Here is a 23,433-nt window from a genome sequence, read left to right on the forward strand (position 1 = left end):
TGAGCACGATACTGATAAAAACGGGGTTGTGGGCTCGAATACCACGTTGGTTGATACTTTTGTCCCTATTATTGAATGGATTTACTTAATTCTTGGACAGAACACCCCTTTGGACAAGACCTTTCTGTTGACTTTTTAGCTTGGCCCCTGGTTGAAATTGACCTTTAGTATCCAATTTCCCAAAATCTAACATTTGCCGTATCTTACTTGATACTGAATGGATTAACTCTATACTTTGACACACAAGGGGGCCCGTGTACTTTGGCAAGAACGATCCAGAAACCTTACTGTACTAATTAGAAATTACTGCAATGCTTGTCTTAATCAAATTTATGTCAAGTTTGGAACTGGGTTGACTTTTTTACATTGAAACCTGGTTGACATTGATCTTAAGTATCTAATTGCTCAAACACTGACATTTGCCGCATGTTACTTGATATTGAATGGATTTACTTTATACTTTGACGCACACCACACGGAAGCCCGTTTACTTAGACAAGAACGATCCATAAACCTTACTGTACTAATTAGAAATTACTGCAATGCTTGTCTTTATCAAATCTATGTCAAGTTTGGAACTGGGTAAGTATATTATATCTTCGCAGTTTGGCTATCAATTGGCAAATTCGACAATGACTTGTTTTAAAAAGCAGCATTTACATTTAACCCCAATAACTAAATCATATAATGTTGGCAGCCTGTCACCCTTTCTTACTTCCATTTGTTTTCTTCAAAAACGTTGATTGGTTGGCATCACGGTGTATAGTGTTTTAACGACCACAACATTTGAGCAAAATCGCCCCACCAGTACTTTGAGTACTTTGATTCCCTGCTGGTCTAATTGTAATGTATGTGAATTATATACTTGTTGAATATTTGATATAACGGGTGCCACTAAGGAAGGACTTATATTTTTAAGAAAGTGACGTTTCAGTAGCCAATGTAATTTGATGGAAAAATTTGATGGGAAAACCTGCATATTAATTTGTACAATCAGTGAAGCCATACATTTAAGATGCAATACATTTTTTAAAGCATAAAACATACCTGCTACTACTTCTACTACTACTACTACTACTACTTCTACTACTACTACTACTACTACTACTACTACTACTACTTCTACTTTTACTACAACTACTACTACTACAACTAGTACTACTTCTTCTACTTCTACTACTACTACTACTGTTACTACTACTACTACTACTACTACTACTACTACTACTACTACTACTACTACTACTACTACTACTACTACTACTACTACTACTACTACTACGACTACTACTACTAATACTACTAATATTACTACTGCTACTACTACTACTACTACTACTACTACTACTACTACTACTACTACTACTACTACTACTACTACTACTACTACTACTACTACTACTCCTACTCCTACTCCTACTGCTACAACTACTTCTACTACTACTACTAATACTACTATTACTACTACTACCACTAGTACTACTATTACTACTACTCCTACTACTACTACTACTACTACTACTACTACTACTACTACTACTACTACTACTACTACTACTACTACTACTACTACTACTACTACTACTACTACTACTACTACTACTACTATACTACTACTACTATTACTACTACTACTACTACTACTACTACTACTACTACTACTACTACTACTACTACTACTACTACTACTACTACTACTACTACTACTACTACTACTACTACTACTATACTACTACTACTATTACTACTATTACTACTCTGAATGCACCTTACCAAGAGTGTTCACTTTATAACTAAAGTATATATCCTTAAATTTTGATGTTGTCATATCTGAACTACCAGTGTCCAGCAGGTCCACATATACATTTGACATAAAATGTATGCACAAGACATGTCACACATATGTTGAATAATTCCACACCAAGTTAGGGTTATCTTATCGAAATCCCTATATTCACGTTTCATTACCTACTACTCCATTGTTTGTCCAAAATCAACAACCAATTTTACTTGCTGAGGCATACATTTTGGGGTATTGAAGTATTTTCAAACTACCACCAGTTATTTGTACACTTTAGGAGTTTGTGTGTGGGGTGAAAGTGTTGGATTAAGCTAGATGCCTGAGTTAGGCGACAGTTTATTATAATTTCATACGCAAACAACTCCTTAGGGCCCTCCTACAATCATATACAACTGACCTTAAATATAAAAATGAAATTGTGTTCATATCGAATTACAAAATGAACAAAAATATAACCAGGCTAATTATGATGGCTACCTCAAAGTCTATCTCTGTGATATATCTTAAATTTGTCTTAATCTTGTTGTTTTTTTCCGTTCGATACATTTTATTATCCTCGTACATAGGTGTGTGCGAGTCGAGGGCATCCCACTCCACACCGTACATGGTTTTCAAGTAATGTATACATATTATAACAACATTTGATCATCAGTAACTTCTACATTATAATACAAACACTATTGGTGTAGCACATTAATGACACTACATGAGTTCTAAATTCCTTATCACGGCTACTGCAAAAGAGCTAACAATTGTTCCATATCTTTACTTTGACGCAAATTATTAACATTATTAATTTCATTTAATATATAATAATGCAAGGACAGGTATGATTTAGCTGCTGTAATAGAGGGTTTAGTTTTGTTCATTTTACAATTGTAAATAAACATTTTGATAAAAACAAATATATAATTTAAGCGTCCATTTGCATTTGAATGTCCGAATAGAAAGGAAGGTATATTCAGGAATTTTGAATAAAGATAACATCCAGAAAACATATATGTTATCAACTTATTGACATGCTTACATTCCCAAAAACACATGTTCTATAGTTTCACATTCCGTTTGACATATTGTGCAGTTTGATGTAGTTGCATATCCGATTTTGAATAAGAAGGAGTTTGTACCTATGATTTTGTGTCCATAATTATAAATTGAAACCACTGTTTATTGGTATCTCGTGTAACCAATCTTTTGTTTCAATACAATTACAAATAGTTGACCATTTATTAAAAAATGCTGGCGATGACTCATTTGTGTTAAAAATATCATACATTGGTTTTGTACCCTTTGTTTTAACTCAGATGGGCTATAGACTTGTCGAAATAAACGGTTTCATACAGCGGTTGTCAGTAGAGCCTCTCAGTTTCTTGTATCTTGTAACTGTATTAATAATGCCTTGGGAAAGCAAATAGTATGGTTTGAAGTTGTTAACTTGGCAAAAGTCATTAAAATTGTAAAAAGTTAAAAGTTTAGCATTGTGTATCAAGTCCCCAACAAAACGGATGACTTTGCAAAACCATGATTTAATAAGTTCACTTTTGTTACCAATTGTTATTTCTGGATTATAGAATAATAGATTATGTAGCTTAAGCTGAATTTAAGAAGATTCTTTTCTACTAAGTTTAACAAATGGTGTCAATTTATCTTACCGAAATTCATTTTTTTATACTTTTTGAAAATCAATCATTGTATTAACAATATGTATCCATTTACCATGTCCAGTTACAAGTCTGCGGATCCAAGCACACAGAGAACTGACAAAGGAAAACTTCCTTCTTTATTAAATGTTATCAAAATATGTTTACTAATTCGTGTTTTTCCGTTCAACACAAAGTTACAAAAGATTAATCTGCCAACAATTCATGTTGGGGATTTGGCAAAGAAACAAAGAGATGATTTAATACCTGTAGTGCTAAAGTTTTAATAATTTGAATTCTTCCTATCGTTGCTAAAATACGTTTATACCAATTTTTGAGTAAGGCTTTTATTTTAACTATTTCGTCAACGTAATTAATTTATATTATTGTTTTAAGGTCAACATGACATTTAAGGCCAAGCGTGTCAAATGTGTGTTGGTTCCAATTTTATTTTCATCTAGTTTTAATGCTTCCGGAGCTCAAATTGTTTTTACCTACCCAGACTACTTGAGTTTTGTCGAAATTAACTTTTAACCCTAAGTAGTGTGAAAAGCGTGACAGTACATCTAAAGTTTATATAATCTAAAGTTTATATAATTGATTCTGCACAGTCATTCAGAAGTATAGACGTGTCATCGGCAGATTGTGACAGTTTGTATTCTATGTTTTTAATTTTGATTCCTTCTTTAGGATTAGACCTTAGTTTAGTAGACAATATTTCAGCGCAAAGTATGAAAATGTAACAACTGAGCGGATCTCTCTGTCTGCATCCACGTTTTATAGGGAAGAAATCTGATACAAACCCAAATTTCATGACCGCTGATAATTCGTCTTTATACAATACATTTAACCATTTGATAATGTCAGGACCAAAATTAAACCATGATAAAGTCCAATTTTCAAAAGCCCATGACAAAGAGTCGAATGCCGTCTCAAAAAGAATCAGCAACAGAAGACCCGGGATATCATTCTAATCTGTGTAATTAAATATGCCATTAATGAGTATGGTGATCTCTCCTATGAACCTACCCTTGATTAATCCAGTTTGATCGTTGCTTATTAATTTATCTATGCATGGTTTACAACTGTTTGCAATGCATCCAGAGCTGATATTTATACAATAAGAGCGTAATTGGTCGCCAGTTTTGCAAACACTGTCGAGGTTTATCACCTTTTGGAATGCAGGTGCATTTATAATACTTTGTGTTTGAGTTACGGATAGGTTTCCACAAATAAAAACGTGATTTAAAGCTCTTCAACAAAGGTGCCCAGTTTTGTCAAAATGCCTTACAAAATAAGTTGTAAAACCGGATGAACCAGGACTTTTTTTATTTTTTAAAACAGTAAACGCCTCTTTTAATGTGATTGGTCCTTCTAAACTATTTAACTGTTCAAATGAAAGTTTGGGTATTTCTAAGTAATTTACATAATTATTTAAATCGTCATCGTCGAAGTTTTTATATTGAGAATGGTATAGATTTTTGTAGAATAGTGCAGTTTCTTTTAAAATATCTGATTGGTTAACTAATGCAATTCCTTCTTTATTAATTAAGTTGGTCATAGTGTTTGTAGTATAATTGTATTTTATAAGGTTGCAAACAAGTTTTAAGGGATTTTCACCATTGTGAATCAAAAATGTTGCCTTAATGTTAATCATACTTAGGCATGCACGCCTAATATTAGGATAATATTCCTTCATTCAGCCATATTCTATTACCAAACACTCGCTATATATGTATATATATATATATATATATATATATATATATATATATATATATATATATATATATATAAATATATATATATATATATATAGCGAACAACATGTTAACCCAGATAGTTTAAAAAATCGTGTTTTTTAATAATACAAGGCCTTCTCTAACCATCTCTAGTGGCTTCTACATACATATTGAATTTATTGCCATGTGATAACAGGTTTAACATATAAAAAAATCTAAAAAATAGTCTCCGCTGAAACTTTAGAGATTGACAGTTGCGTCATTTACTATGCAATTCCAATTTGCATCATGTTTACGGACAATATCGTGAAAGATTTAAATTACTGTTACGTATTTTATTATGGTTTATTATATAATCACATTATTTTTAAAATACGTGTTATTAATCCGGATTTGGTTAATCTTAAGTAAATTATGGTTGATGGTCTCCGGATAACATAGTTTACGAAGAGTCTTGTTATAAGGGAGCATTAATCAGCGGTCCGACAAACACGTTGAATCTCATCTTTGTCAGTATGTTTAATATGTAGGAAAAAACTAAACTCGCTTGTCTTATTTTTTAAGAAATGTCTTGTTAAAAATGACTTCAAACTCATTACTCCATACAACAAAACATACGTTTCAACCTTGTACATTTAAAGAATGTCAAAGTATTGAAAAAAACTTGTTTCCGCTGTATTCACATTAGTTTAAATACAATAATATTAGGATTTGCAACGTGTGTGCATTTTGCTTGACTTTTTCTACAAGCAAACGTATGCGAGTTGATTTGACATCCCGTGTTTGACCATGCTATATAGAATAATGGCCACGTGTTTATAATATTATTATGAACAATGGCTACCATGATATGTAACAAGTATAATCGTTTATTCCAGATCAGAATCAGAAATTAGAAATTCAGTATCATCGCAATCGCTTACACCGCCGTCCACACCGACATCAACACCTGATACCGTGTATTCAGGGTAACACTAGTATTGTTCGTTATAATGTAACAGCATTAACCAATTAAACAAGTTGTTATTAAACGAATTATAAACATGTGTCCCCCAGTCGTTGTTGAAAGTATTAAAATTCCGTAATTATTATTAACCAGGTTTTCCGAAGGAAAAAACTGGTTATTAGATTGGCGAATGCGGGCGGGCTGGCTGGCTGGCTGGCGGGCTGGCTGGCTGGCTGGCTGGCGGGCTGGCGGGCGGGCGGAACAAGCTTGTCCGGGCCATAACTTTGTCGTTCATTGTGAGATTTTAAAATCATTTGGCACATTTGTTAACCATCATTAGACGGTGTGTCGCGCGAAAAAATTACGTCAATATCTCCAAGGTCAAGGTCACACTTTGAGTTCAAAGGTAAAAAATAGCCATAAATAAGCTTGTCTGAGCTATAACTATGTCATTCATTATGAGATTTTAAAATCATTTGGCACATTTGTTCACCATCATGGGACGGTGTGTCGCACGAAAGAATCACGTAAATATCTCCAATGTCAAGGTCGCCACGACTAAAAATAGATTTATTTTAAAACAAACTTACAAAGGGGGTTAATTTTGTTTTTTCATTTCAAAAGTTTAGTTTGAGTTGTCTCCCTTTATCAGATTTTTTTTCACAATGAAAACCTAGTTTTGTGACAATTTCGTCCCTTGTAATTTATTATTATAGTGTTAGTACTTTAAAATAATCGTTACTATCATTTACTTTGTATAATAATACGGTAAGTATATGTGTTTATGTGGTACAAACTTTGTTCTCATATAAGTCGCAAATGTCCTAGTTTAATAGGTCAAAGGTGTTTGATTAAGCTGAAGCAAATATTTTTATGCTAACTTGTTTCTGGGTTATATTTATTAAAGAATTGCGTATTTGACAACACCGTTCTATTGAGGATTAGCGTTTCGATTTGAATGCATATACTTTATCATTCTAAACAGTAAAGGCTCATAATGGAAAATGTATCTATCGAACAATATCATTTTTCTAACAATTTTGTGCCTCGGAAAGTGAACTAAAACAAGTAAAGCACACAATAACATGTCATTTGTAATAGCAAAAATGAAAGATAGACGTATGTTCAAATCAACGAACCTATTTGTCATATGTTTATCTGTTTGCAATTTGAGGAATTATAAACAGATGTTGATGAATAACATTGTTTTTCTCCTTAATATTTTACAAATATATTTTTATAATTTTATGCAGATAACTAAGAGAAAAAACGCAGATGCGTACATTCTGTACTACTTGATACATTATGCCTAGATCCAAAGACGTATTTTTATTATACGACCTTTAAATTAAGTATTTTAAACAAAACATTTACCAGTTGATAAACATAATTTTCGCTGAGATTACATAATTACATAAGGCTCTTCGAAATATATGACATCATAAACTTTAATACAATATGATAAAAACCAATGTCTCGGGAAAATTTAATTCTATTCCTTTCGTGTTTACGCATGTACAACAACGAACAATGAATTCGTTTCTTTTGCAGGACATTTTATAAGAGAGAATTTGTTTACGGAGATATTGACAAGGGCCGTGCGAAGGTATGTTTTATTCTCAAATTTCACAATATATATTATTGCTATAAGCTATATTATGGTACACACGAGCGGGTAAACGACATTACGGAGTTGTGTGAATATATGTGTACAGCAGCATCACTGCATTATTAAATTACTTATTGCAAAGCACTATCTTGAATAAACCCAGTGTCGCTTCCATAAAACCAGGTCATCGTCCGATATTATCGTCAAAAGTAAACGTCAACATAAGTAATTCGGTCCTTTTTTGGAATGTCATATGCTCCTATATGAATAGATTGTTGAGTATCATGTCACCCATATAGTCAAATGCATCGGTATGTCGTTCGAAAGTATAGGTCAACATGAACATTAAAGGTCAAATCTTTTTTTTTACATCGACATCAATTCTTTAATGTTCGTATGTGTCAAGCATTAATTATTCATGATAAAATTTGTATTCAATGTAATCTTGTGTTGATGAAACAAACCATCTTAACCACTCTATTTGGACCATACCCTTATTCCGCATTGATGAATTTAATAGTAACTAACCATAAGTAAATATGCTATTTGGCTTTCTGGCGCAAGTCCGGGACCATAAGTGAAAGTTTCAAATTATAATTAATATTCAGACCCAAAGTATAAAAATTGCATAATTAGCGCATTTGCACGAATCATAGCTTTAAAGAGTCTTTGTGCAAAAGAACTACGCTTGTTTACAGTTAGTGTGTCACATCTGGCTCTTGTGGGAAATGGCTAAATCAAAAGTCAAGGATCACATATTTAAATCAATTCCTATTATATGCACATATATTGATGTATTTAAGCAAATTTTACGACAGTTGTTGATAAACATGCATTATTTAAAAGAGCGAAGAGCACAATAGCCCTGCCTCTTCGTGAAGGTCAAACGTTAAACGAGTGGAAAAGTTGACATGCTGTTTTATTAACTATGTATCGTACCTTCTTTGGTATTGTTTGTTCCCACACTTTACCAAAATGAATATTTTGTCTGACGATAATTGTTTAAAAATGGTATTAAATGTGTTTGCCAACATTTCTTAAGTTTAGATTATGGCACTACAGCTGTTTCATAAACAAACTATTATTTAAGATACACGTTAATGTATATATTATATTATGTTTAAAGTACATATGTCAAGATAGATAGTATATATAATCTTACTCATTTTATGCTCTTTATATCTAGAATTAATAAAGTGCAATGTAAAATACAAATTAGTAACATTTCTTTGCATTAAAGTTCATCAAGGTCAATAAGGCGGACATTCGGAAGAGTCACTTTTTGAAAAAACTTTCACAAGAAATTCTGAAAACTTGCCCACATCTTGAAAAGAAACATCTGCTGCTTTCAATAACTGACGATGCTGGCAGAGAGTTAAACGGTGTCCAAAAGAAAACGTTAAAAAAAGGCATCATGAAAATACTTCAAGGTATAAAACTGTATTATTGTAGAAAAATATAATTTAATCACATACCATTTCTTAAAATATTTTTATCACGAAAAAAATGGTAGTACAATCATATTTTATCGACAATATTGTCATAATGCTCTCTCTCCCTTACTTCCTCTTTCCCTCTTTCCATTTCTCCCTCGCTCTCTCTCTCTCTGAAGACGGGGAGAGCGCAGAGAGGGAGAGAGAAGAGAGAGAGGAGAGAGAGAGAGGGTAGAGAGAAGGAGGCGAGAGAGAGAAGAGAGTACGAGGAGAGAGAGAGAGAGAGAGAGCGCGAGTAGAGGAGAGAGAGTCGAGCTCTGCGAGATAGCGAGAGAGCTCTTCTCTAGCTCTCTCCTATCTCTCTCTCTCTCTGTCTCTCTCTCTTCTACTCTCCTTTCTCTCGCTCTCTCTCCTCTCTCTCTCTCATTCTCTCTCTCTCTCTCTCTCTCTCTCTCTCTCTCTCTTCTCTCTCTCTCCCTCTCTCTCTCTCTACGGTAGGAACGCTTCATTTCTTCAGTCGTTAAGTTGGATTTGTAACATTATATGTACCATGCTGCGTACGCTCTATCACTCATACCGCTATATTCCAACTGCCTATGTGATGGCAGTAAGTGCTCATATTTAAACGCAATGTTATATTGCAGTGAGACATGCAATATTCTTTTAAACTATTCGTGAAACTTTTACCATACGTTTATGCTACTATAGAGTGGTTAAGTCTATGTTGTGTGTCCAGTTGTTCGCTGCTGTGTAGATTGTATATTTCGTTAAAGTCCGTTAACTGTATAAAAGGTTGATCAACAGTGCTGATCAAGCTAGCAACCTCATGTTCTGTGTATTTAACTATGTTCGAGCAGTTCTGTTAACTATAATATATACTATATAACAATATAAAAATATTTCTTGTTAATGTCATACAATTATCTCATGCATACATTTGAATATAGAAATGGGTGCAATCTTATTTGTTTTTAATCTCAAACAGTTTTCAAATGAGCAACCGCAATCATTAAAGAAAAATCGAATGCGTAAGCACTGAAAATTCGTGTTAAAGATTGTTTTAAATAGTAGATATCACATTTTCAATGCTGTAACTTTGTTGGCAGAAAACTGTGTTTTACAAAGCAAACTATGCACATTAATGATCATTAAACGTATAAGCGTATCTTATCATTACTTAACACGAGAGGCAAGCGAATAATTTTAGCAAGGTTTTTATTTAATTTACTTTGGTCATATCAAAAGCATTTTAAATACATTGCATGTATAAGGCTTTCTCGTTACCAGGCACCTGTCTAGTGACGGGTGGAACAAACAGTGACGTCACAAGACTAGTTGGAGAATGCGTAGGTTGTTTCAACGATAGCACAAGAGGCAAAAATGACAAGTGTATGGCTATCGGAATTGTCAACTTGGAGAACAATATGAAACTGAAATTCCGTAAGGTAGGAATGTATGCATGTTTCATACATACACTTGGGATTCTAGAATGATACGTTTAACGACACAGCAATGTGATTTTTACAATTGATCACTTTTAATGTCAGGTGTATTTACTATCTTGAAAAAGTGTCATTAAAATTAGCGATCGTTTGCGTTTTATACAATGCAAACGAACAAAATAATATATTATATATAATAATATAATATATATAAAAATAGCTGGTGATCCTCTACTTAGAAAATGACACGATTGTTTTTATGAAAAAACGCCGTGCTCATCCACTTTCATCTTTTTGTTTTTCACAATTCACACATTCCGTTTGATTGTATTTTCAAGTTTTACATGTTTATTTACAGATACAAACATATAACACATTAAGTGAATGTAGCTACCTGACATTAAACTGAAATACTAACTGTTCCCATCGCCATATATGCTATTCGGCATCCATATGTATATGTCAGAGAATAAACGTGTGACGAATAACTAACAAACTTGTATGTACAATACATACCCGTGAGCGGCGAGCAAATCTTACAACGAAAAGTAGAAATATATAGTGTTACATTCCCAATAGATCACAATTTAAAGGACCAATCATTATTAAGAATATTAATTTATTCTCCTATCAATCAATAGTGTAATACATGGAATGCTCGCATTTAATTTTATATTATAATTAGCTACTTCCGAGTAAATAAATGGATCAAGTATTTGTTGAATGTCGTCTAAAATTAGATCTGTATGTATTATTCACATATATAAAGCTCCAACATGTTGTATTATTTTAATTTGAAACATGGTTGCACAGTCGTAAGGACTAGTGTTTATGACATGTCGGTATAACACTTACTTGACGCTACTATCCCTCGTTAATACTTCATTGAATTTGATCAATTAAACAAGTAGCGTTTATGCTTTTGTTGACATGCCGGTTTAAACTTTATCCTGGGGCATCATGTTGTAAAGTTGGTCAGTTGGTGGAAGTTTGTGGCTTATCGAATTACACTCAAACTATCATGGTTCGTGCTCATAGAGAAAAGTAGTGCGTCACAAATATTGTATTAGATTCAGGAATGAGCATAAACAAACACATATAATATATATATATATATATATATATATATATATATATATATATATATATATATATATATATATATATATATATATATATATATATATACATGTATATTAAATTATGCACTTTCAGATTTGTTGTGTGTGCTTTGGACTGTCTCATGACACAAAAGAAGCCAACAACAAATATGATTTCAAATATATAAACTCTTCTAACGCATGTCCATAATTTTGGTATTTATAACTAACAAATCGATTTCAGGATGAAGATGTGCTTGGAATTGACGACGACGGGACCTTATATCTCGTGGATTTCAGTGGCAAAAGGTACTTACACATATAGGAACGTGTACATGTTAATAATTTTAAACTGATGCATATACATTGTGTAATAGATAAACTTTAATTTTGAAGCATGCATTGTAAACAAAACGCATCAAACGGTGAATTCCCTTTCATAGCAAAATTGACGAATATTGATGTAACTGGTACCCGAAATATAAGCACAATCAACAACAGCCACCATCGGGACCGTTAAAATGTGTTCAGCTACAGTTCAATCGTAAAGATAGTCTGATCCGGCTCGCATTTGTATTGACTTTAACAGTGTTCTGCATAAGCAATATTGTGTTGTGTTGGCGCTGTAAAACATTGGTTTCTATAAGCGTCTGATAGGAATGGAACGATTACTCAGTAAGAATGGAATCTGCAATGTTTTTTCACATTAAAAGCTATTGCTTGCATGGTTATTGTACTTTTTGTATTGTGGACGGTACGCTGTACTAAAATACGATGTTATTAAAGTGGGTTTTATCATGTGTGTACGGAGGATCAAAAACTGCTTAATTAAATTAATTTAACATCATTGCTGGATAAAAGCATCTTTACGCAATGTGTCCATTTAATATTTCTTTAGGTATTCATGTAAAATGGCGTTTAATTAGTTAACCATGAGTTTTTTTTAAACGTATATAATAGATTTAGTGTTTATTTTTATTGATGATCACAATTAGACGATTAAGCAAAATATTAGTTTTATCCATTACTTCATTTAATTTGAAACAAACCTAGAATTGTCACTTGTGTGTGATACATTACGTCAAACCTCCACATAATTTCAAAATAAAACAATTATATTTTTTTTCAACTAAGCTGATAATATGATTTTACAATGTAAATGTTAAAGTTTCCGCTAATATATTGCATTGTTCTTTGATTGTAAAATATATATCGCGTGGATTTTAGGTGGACATTAAATCCAGCAGTATTGCCTAAATATTGCATAACAACTAGTAAGAATGTCTTGCCATCTGAGGACAGTCGCGATATGTGTACGGATGATTCATTGACATTTACAAAGGATGACATTGTCATGATCAGCAGCAACCCAAAGACGATGCAGAACCTAAAAGGCAAAACCACTGAACAAGTATGTATAAACAGTGACTGTATAAACAGTAACTGTTTAAAATACACTGTTTTGATCAGAGAGTTAAATAAATAAAATACACTCGAAATATTAATCCACTTATATATATTGCAAGAAAATAATGGGAAGTAAATTAGAGTAATGCACTATAAAGCGTAGTTGTCATATCCATAAATAATACAATTGATGTATGACAATTAACATAAGTCATTCATGCTGTGGACACTTTGCCACGTGTCTTGTATACAGATCTTTCGGCTTGTTACAATAGTTTCTCTAAGATTTCAAAACGCCATTTTCCGCAACGTTATGTATGTGTATACACCGGTTTGATTTATAATCCACTATTAATTTTGCTTCATTACAGTAGGTGTCTAGATCTCCTTATTATAATCATGTTAAAGTCACTCATAAAAGCCCCTGAAATTAACATAAATTTCAACATTGTAGTACCTGTCTCAAATGTAAGGTTTAGGTATGCACCATTCTTCTCTGTGCAAAGTAAACATGTACTAGATTGCGATTTATAACTTAAGTCACGTCTTCAGGGTCATTTCGATTTACATGCGCAAACTTAATGTCAGCATTATATTTAAGTACGTTATGTATTAAAATGAAATTTGTAGCTTGTTTTCGGGGTAGGTATGTTAGGACGCTTGTTTGATTTGTTTTATAGTTTTTTCCCAATATGTAAGAGCACGATTCATTTTAAATTTTTGCGTAAAAACTGTAGTACACAAGCTTATAACTGCGACTAACTGTATTTAGTTTTGATATGTATATCGCTTGATGTTTTTTTTTTAATTTAATATAAGTAAAAAATGCATTTGTGTTCAATATGTATTCGGGACCATTTTATCACGTCACTGAAATAATACATGCAATCACCTTTCGTCGCGGAAATGCATTTGTGTCTGTTTTTGAGTGTGTGGCAAAGATTTATATGACATGGTGATAACTTTGTCAACTGTTATACATGTATCGTTTTATGCTGTGTATGTCGTGTGAATAACAAAAAAAAGTTACACTTACATTCAATTCATGTAACCTTCTAATGCCGCCATTTACCCCAGTTGTTCCATGGGTTAACACAAGCGAGCAATCAGCCCCTTGGCAAAATGCTTAGGTGAGAGACGAGCATACGTTTAACTTTTAACATATAATTTGCGAAGCCAAGGCTTTACCTCGAAACAATGAGTCATATTGAAATGTCCTTATGGTTATCAATGCCTTATTCTTTTTTAGGCATGTTATATACCTGCGTTTATACCAGAGATAATGCCCAGACACCAGTTGTTGTTTTCTGTTTTTTTCAGACAATCGGTAAAATTGGTACAGTTTTGAAAGTTGAGACCAACCTTGATCTGCAGATTTATGTATGCGGAACTACCGGGAATTATCAACCAGATGATGTTACTTTATTGTCTCCAGGTATACATGGTGTGAAAATATAAATGAAAGTGTATTGCATATATTATAAACAAAGTGGAAAACCGCTTCTAAACTATTGAGGTTTACATATTAAATTTTGAAGTGTTGTTTTGCTTATCCTTTGCAACGGATCAAACAAGTAATAGCGGCAATTTATGCCGAACTTTAAACGAACATCATCGGTACGGCAATATACACTGTTGAATCGCAGATGAAATGTTCGATGCAAGACTTATGTATGCATTGTCTTATCTAAGTCGTCGGACAAGACTCTCGACGCGGATCGATTGTCGATTAATCTCTAATTTTCCTTTCTGAAATGGACGCAAAACAACGGTTTAAGAAAGCAACATAACAATAATGACGTATGTGTCGTACGCGGTGGTAAAATAAGGATATTTTTTCAAGGCCTAATATAATCGAATTCACACACCATGCACAAATGATATTCGGGGTGTCACCATTATAACAGTGCGATATTGACTTGAAAACGACACGTTTTGTGTCGTTGCATCGTTTTCATTGTATAAATTCTTTTAAATTGATATGGTATTTGTTTTCAATTATGAATGCTTTTGTAAATTTAATCAATTACTGGACTTACTTTGTAACGTATTTGTTGTTGATTTCCTTCTTCACTTAACCTTGGAAAGACATCCATTTATATAGGAAACAATTTGAACACAAAATTGTCTTGTAAGTACACCGGTCGTATTTCTTTGCTTTAGGCAGCTCTATTCTTCTGAACCCAATAATAAACAAATATCGAATTGTAGAAAAATTTTAAAATAATGTTCTTAAGATGAAATTATTCTTGCAACATATTAAACACACGTTGTGTGATTTCAGGGAGCTTGAATCGTCAATTGAAGATATGGTTGGATAACCACGAGCATAAGAAGAACACATTGGTGCAGGTCGTATTGTCGGGAGATGAAACCAAAATGAAAGATCAACTAAACGAGACTATAAGGGTAAATCTTAACATACCAATATAAAGTCGCCATTTAATTGATTAATTCAAATTGTTACTGATGAATTATACTGATGCATTTCTAACCATTGTATTATATTCAATCTTGAATGCGAACGGTTTGCACTGTTGAACGCACACATGAAGCGAGAGAAAAAACATTACTGTTTACAGAATGCATAATTGCCCCTTACACCCAAGTGGACAATTTATTCGCAAAATTCGTTCACAATAAAAATAGTTTATAATCAAACACAGGTATATTGTATTGCATTGAAAACAATAGAAATATTTTATAATACAAAAATAGGGAAATCCATGACATCTCTCATATCATAAATACACACATTTCAATTTTAACAATTTAATTATCTATTGACTGGTGCATGTGAAACGCGTTTAAATGCGGCTTATTGTCATTATAAAACGAAGTTACATTTTATATATTTGTATTACATAAATCCTTGACAAAAGTATATCCTGAACATGTATATGTAGTAATGATAATGATTCTATTAAGTGTTTAACCCAAGTAGCAAAATGTCAGTCGGTTGTAGTGCAAGCGTACGGTATTTGTATAATACATAAACACAAATGTATATATAAGAAAATGTAAATGTAAATCACATCATTTAATGCATCTTTTCTTAATTGTCTTATTTTTCACTAAATTATTGTGTGATACGATTCACTTACAAAATCAATTTGATTATGTAATGCAAGTTGGCGGACATGAAGGTATTGATATTTATATTATGTTTTATCTAATTTGAAAACTGCGCAAACAGAACAATTTCCGCCCGATGTACATGTATCACCTATAAGGGATTGCTGCTAGTGTGACACAAACCATACACACACAGTATTCACACGAGAGTTATCCTGTGCACCTGGCTATTGTTGAATCAGGTGTTCGACATTACTTGAGTGTTTATCCAATATGTTTCCCGTAATTGTTAAAAATGTGTATCGTTTCAATTTAAAGACTATATTCCTTTATACAATATTAGCGTTGCCATGTTACGTTGATCCTATCAATTGTGTTTTGTGTATGAAATTGAAATAGTTCAATATTGAAATACAGCTGGGCAATCCAAAATAACATCATATTTCCCGCTATGATGCGAACACTCTATAAGTAGTAAAATTGACCGATAGGCGGCCTGACAAAAATAGAAGCTCAAACATCACCCTCAAGCATGACGTTAATCGTGGTTGATTTAAAAGGCCCTTGGCGTCTGCGCATCGTGCAACTGACTAAAATAATATTGTTGTTTTTTTTTTAATTATGAATTTCGTTTTAAATGCAAAGGTTGATATTTAGCGACTCAAAAAAGACTCAAACCTGAGATCAGCTGCTATCATGTTCTTAAGCCGGCGTGACTGACGTTTACGTATGTCACATTCTCTACTATACGACAATAAATGAGGCATTTTTTGTCTAGAAAATCCTTTTAAGGGTATCAGAAATATGGAGATATGAGAAGGGAACATATCGATATGGATACAGACGGATGGACGGACTAAATAAATGAAGAACGAAGCTCATTTTTATAAACCCTTCTCCAGCTTTACGGCGGGTCATTACCATTGTATAATGCGTATTATTTGAATTAGAAAACTTTAGACCACACTTTACGATAAATAAACATAACTTATATGAAATGATGTACCTGTTGTTTGGGATCTGAATCAATAATCTCCAGCAGTTTAACTGCAATTTGACAAAACATATTTGCACATTTGTGTGATTTTTTTTGGGGTATGCTTACATAAAGCCAATATACAATGTTAAACATGTCCAAAAGGTATTAAAAGAACATTAATGCATGTACGTTTGGAGTTTCAAAATTAAGCCTCTCACAATTATATGTTTAGGTAAAGTAAGGAAAAAAAAAAAAATATATATATATATAGCCACAATTAACGTCATACATTTTTCCTTATTTAACCTTAAAATAATATGATTATAGGTGCTACCTAATTTACGGGCAAAAGCTTAAAAGATGTCTTGTTTAGTTTGCATATTGATTAGAAATAAAAGCCTGCACATTTAAATTGAACAATCCAGCCACCAAAAGGTAATTAACCAAAAAACTTTTTTTTAAAGATTTTGGCAATGGATATAGTAACCACTTGTCTTGTTTACAAACGTTTATATATCAAGTTTAATGGTTGTTCACTTTTGAAATAAACACTATTTAAAATGTCTATCTTTAAAATCTCTTGAATAGATAAAAGCAACTGCGTTTAAAGTAAAATAAATGTTTAAATATCAGGATAACTGTTATTATAAATTGTTGGGCATCTTTAAATCACTTGCATAACAACATATATTTTATCTATCTTTACATGCGTCTATTTACAGCAGTGTGACATCCATGATTTCATCTAGACCCTACTCGAAACAAATCACTGAATGACATTTTTTGACAAACATGCATATGCGAAGTTGTTGTCCACCATAAACGAAAATCATTTCTAAACAGTCAAAATATAATTAACGTCTTTAATTATTAAAATTGTGTTTTATGTTTCTTGAACATATGCAGGGATTTCAAAATGTTGAAGACGGAAGATGAAGTAGAAGGGGGAAATGATCATTTTTTTTACTTAAAGCGAGTATATTACATGATTTCAATGTCAACATTGTATTCTTCCTTCCTTACCCAACATATTAATTACCGTAGAATGTAAAATTAAATTAATTCACAATCCTCATATGGTACCATAAATCAAATAGTGTTAACTACAGTGAAACAAGCAAGTAAACACACATTCAGGAGGAGTTTGTTCTGTACAGCAGAAATTTATTTACTATTAAATACACCTTTTCTTTCATTTATTTTCTGGTACTTCTTCTCCTGATTTTTTTTTTTTGGTATTCAATTAAAGCCAAAAAAGTATACACAGCAATGATTCAAGGGTAACTGAGCTTGAAAGTGGTCTTATTCTTTACCCTAAGGTGTATGCTCCATGCATTTTATGGGAAGAAGTAGAGAAGGAATTTAAAGCGATTGTTCATGACATAAACTGATGAAACATAAAAAACATAAACATAAACAACAGCATGATGTGTCATTTTATTATTTATGCAAGAATACAAAAGTTATATGCCGAAGATCCACTGGCATTTTTGTATTTAAACTATGCACAATTTTGCCACTATATCATGGGACAGACAAATTAACATTCAATTACACAATATATATCAAATTCTATAGTAAAGCATGCTAGTTAATATTGTTTAAAAGTTTAATGGCTTGCAAGAAGTCTTCAAAACACAATAATCCCAAAACTGAGTGCGATTCCTTGCATGTGGCATGCTTTTAATCAAATACATGACTTTCCTTTAAAAATATATAAATGCATTGACACTATTAGTATAAACATAGCTTTAACATGTTTGCTATCTGCTAGTTGTTTATTTCACTTCTCTTTTACTATTGTTTGTACATCTTATATTTATTATGCTGAAAATGCTTTTTGATGACATACAGATACTCTTCATAATAACTGCAGTTTCTTTACAGTCTACTTTTGTTACATAACAATAATCCAACAGAACTATTGAATATTTCAAGGCCACAATTGCATAATTTAAATCACTGGCAAGTTTGATAGATCCAGAATTGCATCGTTGTTGAGTGTTTAGCATCCAGTCAGGTTTGCTGCGCAGAATAATGTATGGAGTGTGTGACGCCCAGTTCTTGACAGACCATCTACTAAAATATCAAACAAAAGAAAAATCAATAAAATACACATTTATAAGGCAATATCCTATGTTCATGTAATCACAGCTTTTTAAGTTAAAATATTGTTTACACACATTCACAGTTTGGTACGAAAACAGTTGAGTACGAGTTGAAATATTGTTAACAATCACTGCGTGTCTTTACATACCAAAGAGAGAGGATCTTTGAATAATCATGTATAATATTCTTAAGAAATATAACCAAAACGTTAAATACATGGATATTGTTTTTGTTTAAATAGTTTTAATGAATAGCCATAGATAAAACTAATCTCAAAATCGGCGAAAAATTGCTATGTGACGAAAACAGTTTCCGTTTGATAAAAGCCTTTAAAGGTAATCTTTAACAATACATTGATATTTTATGTAACCAAATACAATAATTACCAACCGATTTTTAATAAATTAAGTGGTTTGAGGCCTAAATCATTATATAGTAATTTGTTACCTTTTATATGAAAATACATTAGAATTGAAAAAGTGAGTGCAGACAAAGTTAAAACCAGTTAAAATTAGCTAAAATGCTGAAAATTTAAATCGCCATAACGTTAAATTTGTCGAATAAACGTGTTCCTCATGGAGAACAACCGCAACTTACCCAACTATTGCTCATGATCACGGATAAAACTGCTTTCTGAGAGCGAATGGTTAATGCGTCACGAATTCTGACAAGTAAACAGTATTGTACGGTGTCGTTATTCACCGGACGCGCAGTGGTTAGCTCCCCATTTAACATTTGAGAGCTCAAATAACGCCGATGTTCATGAATTCAGCGAATCATTTTTTTTAAACAGTTTTATTTATTGATTTGTGAGGATAATAATGACATTAAGATAATGAATTAATCGGATCAAATAAATTCGCTACTAAACAATCGGAGGCAGAACATGGACAAGATAAGTATACAAGGGAGATACTTGCATTGCTTTTGCCCGTATAATTGTGGGAGGCTCGATTTTGAAACTCCAAACGTACATGCATTAATGTACTTTCAATACATATATATATAACACACAAACATAGTGCTTAAGGAACGCATATAACATAAATAAGCAAATCTTGTAAATATTTTCGTACCCTTATATAAAAAAAAATTCTCAGGAATAAAACAGTTAAAAGCATTTGGACCGCATTTTAAAACGAACTACTCAGGAAACCTGGGCCTTGTTTTCAACTGTTTCATAAACATTACGCTCATAAGAAGTCAATTACAATTTGATACGATAACATACGTTGCGTGTTCACTTAATTATTATTTAAATACTCATGGTCATATACAGACCAGAGCACTAAAACCGTATTTGTAACAGGCACGAACAAAAACATGTATCAAAGCTCAACAGACATAGCATTATTAAGATGTGTTCATTAAGATTATCGTCCTTCAATGCATGAAGAAGCCACAATAGGGTTGCACAATAGCAAATTACAAAGTTTGTTTCTGTTTCAATTTGTTCTGGAACAAAAAAATAGACACAGTAAAAACGTCTTGAATTATGCCTGTTTTAAATAGATACAAGTTTTACGTCAAGTTTAAATAGGAACATTATTATAAACACTTAAACAACAAATATCCGCTTCAGATGAGTTACGTGCATCAGTTTTATTAATAGTTACTCATAGAAGACGTATTACAATCCCGCGCTCGGTTGAATTCCGATAACGCCATTATTGTACACGAAACTCACTTAAAAGCTACTTCTTCAACAACCTTTAACATATATTTTGTAATCGAATCTATATTTAAGGCATTCATAAATATAAGATTATACGTTATATATATATTAAACATTCAATAATTTAAACTGACCTTTGTGAACAAGTGGAAACCACGGTATACGTTTTGCAAGAAAAATGTATCTAACTTCTTGATGGAACTTTGTATTCACTACGTATACTGCTAGTTTCTACATGAATGGCATTAGTAATTGTTATATCGTTTGTCAAGAACACCTACCTATTTATATTTTCATTAATATACATTAAAGTCATGGAAACCGTACAGTTTTATTGTTTTATTTGAAAACATACTGAAGTAGCTTAACAAGAACACATTATCAATATTTTGATAAATTAAATTTTTTTTATAAACCAAACCAAATTACAGTTGATATTCTCGTAGAACTTATTACAGTTGTATGTTACGCGATTCGTAATAGCCCTCAGTTCATCACGAAACGGTTTTTAGTTGTTCGCGGACAGCTTAGGTTAGTACTATGCGTTGCAAGTCGGTCTTCTCTTAACTACTATAAGAACGATAACTACCGCATCTGCCGCATCTGAGGCTATTAAAAGATGTGGGAAAATAGCACTTTTGCTGATAAACATGTTTAGTGGGATGTTTTGTAACCTCGTTTATAGTGCATGCTACATGTACTACAGCGGGCTTAATTTTGATATTTCCGGGTAACGTGCATTTGTTCTTATTAGATAGCGGCGATCTTTTGTATTTACGGGTGCTAACAACGCAATAGTATGTTACATAACGCACACAAAACGCACATTTGGGGCATTATAAAATTAATATATTAGACCTCAGAGATATTGGTCCTTCTATATCTATATGACCGGTTTCAGTCATGCAAAATATGTTAAATCCGATATAGAAACCTAAGAGTATATAGACCGGTCACTATTTTTTTGTATATGGACCGTTCGGGGTTACACACCACTAAATGTGCACTGTGTTGAAGCGTTTTATTGAACAGCATTGACACTATTTCAGCTTTAACAAGAGTAAAAAACAAAAACTTAATTTAGATTAAACGACACGCTTACCTCAATGTCAACGTTAATCCAATGTTTATAACAATAACGTCGAAACGATATTCACTTCCGTTTTCTATTCTTAAATCCCTTAATCAAAACTTATTTTAAATCACACTATTTTATTGTCTTGCTATCGAAGTTTACATTATGTATGATATACACACAATCCAAAATACGTTTTGCATTCGGTCGATGCCTTTAACAAATAATTAACTGTTTAGCTGGGTAAAACAGCTACGCCGAGAAAGCGCATTAGTGCTCTATACCTTTGTTTAAGTCAGAGTAGTTGACACCGCGTGAACTGCTAGGGTAACAAGTAATGCATAAACAACAAAGTCCGGGTCAACAGGGCTGTCTTTATGACTACCTTTTTCCTGAGTAAATAGTATTTTGAATTTGTATATGGTGTCAAAAAGCTAAAGTTTTGTACAGGGAATTTCCATCATGAAATTATATTCTCACTGAGATAGGTATTGGATATTCCAACAATATTCATTTAAGATGGTGGTGATTGCAAATTGTCTTTATATTCAGTTCTCATTAACATTTCATCATACTTTCTATGTTTTCAGAACGTCAAAAAAAGACCATGTTGTTGTTAGTTTGTTTAAGTTATCTCTATAAAATAGGATGATACGAAGTGCACACAAATCTTGACTCGTGCGTTATGACACAATCTTTATAAATGTGAATGGAATGGCGAATTATTCAATAGTGAACTCATTTAGTGCCTTCAGCGCTTTGATTTATTATGCTTTCGTTTGAAAAATGGAGTGTCTCTTCAAATGGACAAACGAAAAACATAACATATACACGAACCGTTAAGTAAACAATAAAGCCTTGATGCATCGGTACCGCCGATAAATATTTGGTCTCATTTATATAATGGATCATCCGAGATACGTAGTTAATATTTCATAAAGACACCAATACATATTTATTTCAGAAGCAGAAACCTACTCGAGTCGGAATCGACTACAACGGTGACTTATATGTTAAGGATGGGTCAGGAAAGAGGTACATTTCTTATAACTTATAACGTATAACTTATAAAATGTACAGCTTGAATGTAAATAGGTTTAACAAGGTTTTTAATGAACTTAACGATTTCCATACATTGGAATAGCTATTACTTTAAATATATCCTACATGCAATCTATGTGTATCATTTCATAGATGGCACTGTGTAGTAATTGTTGAAATAGCTTTCGTTAAGAGCTAACAATAAAATAATTACAAACATATTTGAACTCGCAGGGAACATTTCCCTAATTCGTGTATTCTAAGGCTGAAAAAAATACTGTTTATAATACTAGCTAATATTAAGTGTTTGAACTTCCCATTAAAAAAGTGTTGTATGTTGTTGTTTTTTGATTTTCTTA

At 32.4% G+C, this 23,433-nt stretch overlaps 1 protein-coding gene across 1 annotated transcript in view; it reads left to right on the forward strand.

The window, feature by feature from the left end:
* LOC127849670 (uncharacterized) overlaps positions 1 to 23,433 on the forward strand; it is a 150,956-nt gene that overhangs the window by 37,056 nt on the left and 90,467 nt on the right. Inside the window, exons 6-14 of the mRNA XM_052382417.1 lie at positions 6,062 to 6,151; positions 7,681 to 7,735; positions 8,979 to 9,168; positions 10,459 to 10,616; positions 11,958 to 12,022; positions 12,941 to 13,124; positions 14,441 to 14,555; positions 15,405 to 15,529; positions 22,998 to 23,068. Of these exons, the coding sequence (XP_052238377.1) occupies positions 6,062 to 6,151; positions 7,681 to 7,735; positions 8,979 to 9,168; positions 10,459 to 10,616; positions 11,958 to 12,022; positions 12,941 to 13,124; positions 14,441 to 14,555; positions 15,405 to 15,529; positions 22,998 to 23,068 (1,053 nt within the window). The remainder of the gene's footprint in view (positions 1 to 6,061; positions 6,152 to 7,680; positions 7,736 to 8,978; positions 9,169 to 10,458; positions 10,617 to 11,957; positions 12,023 to 12,940; positions 13,125 to 14,440; positions 14,556 to 15,404; positions 15,530 to 22,997; positions 23,069 to 23,433) is intronic.

This window comes from Dreissena polymorpha, chromosome 11 (assembly GCF_020536995.1).
Source record: "Dreissena polymorpha isolate Duluth1 chromosome 11, UMN_Dpol_1.0, whole genome shotgun sequence".
NCBI classification, from domain to species: Eukaryota; Metazoa; Mollusca; class Bivalvia; order Myida; family Dreissenidae; genus Dreissena; species Dreissena polymorpha.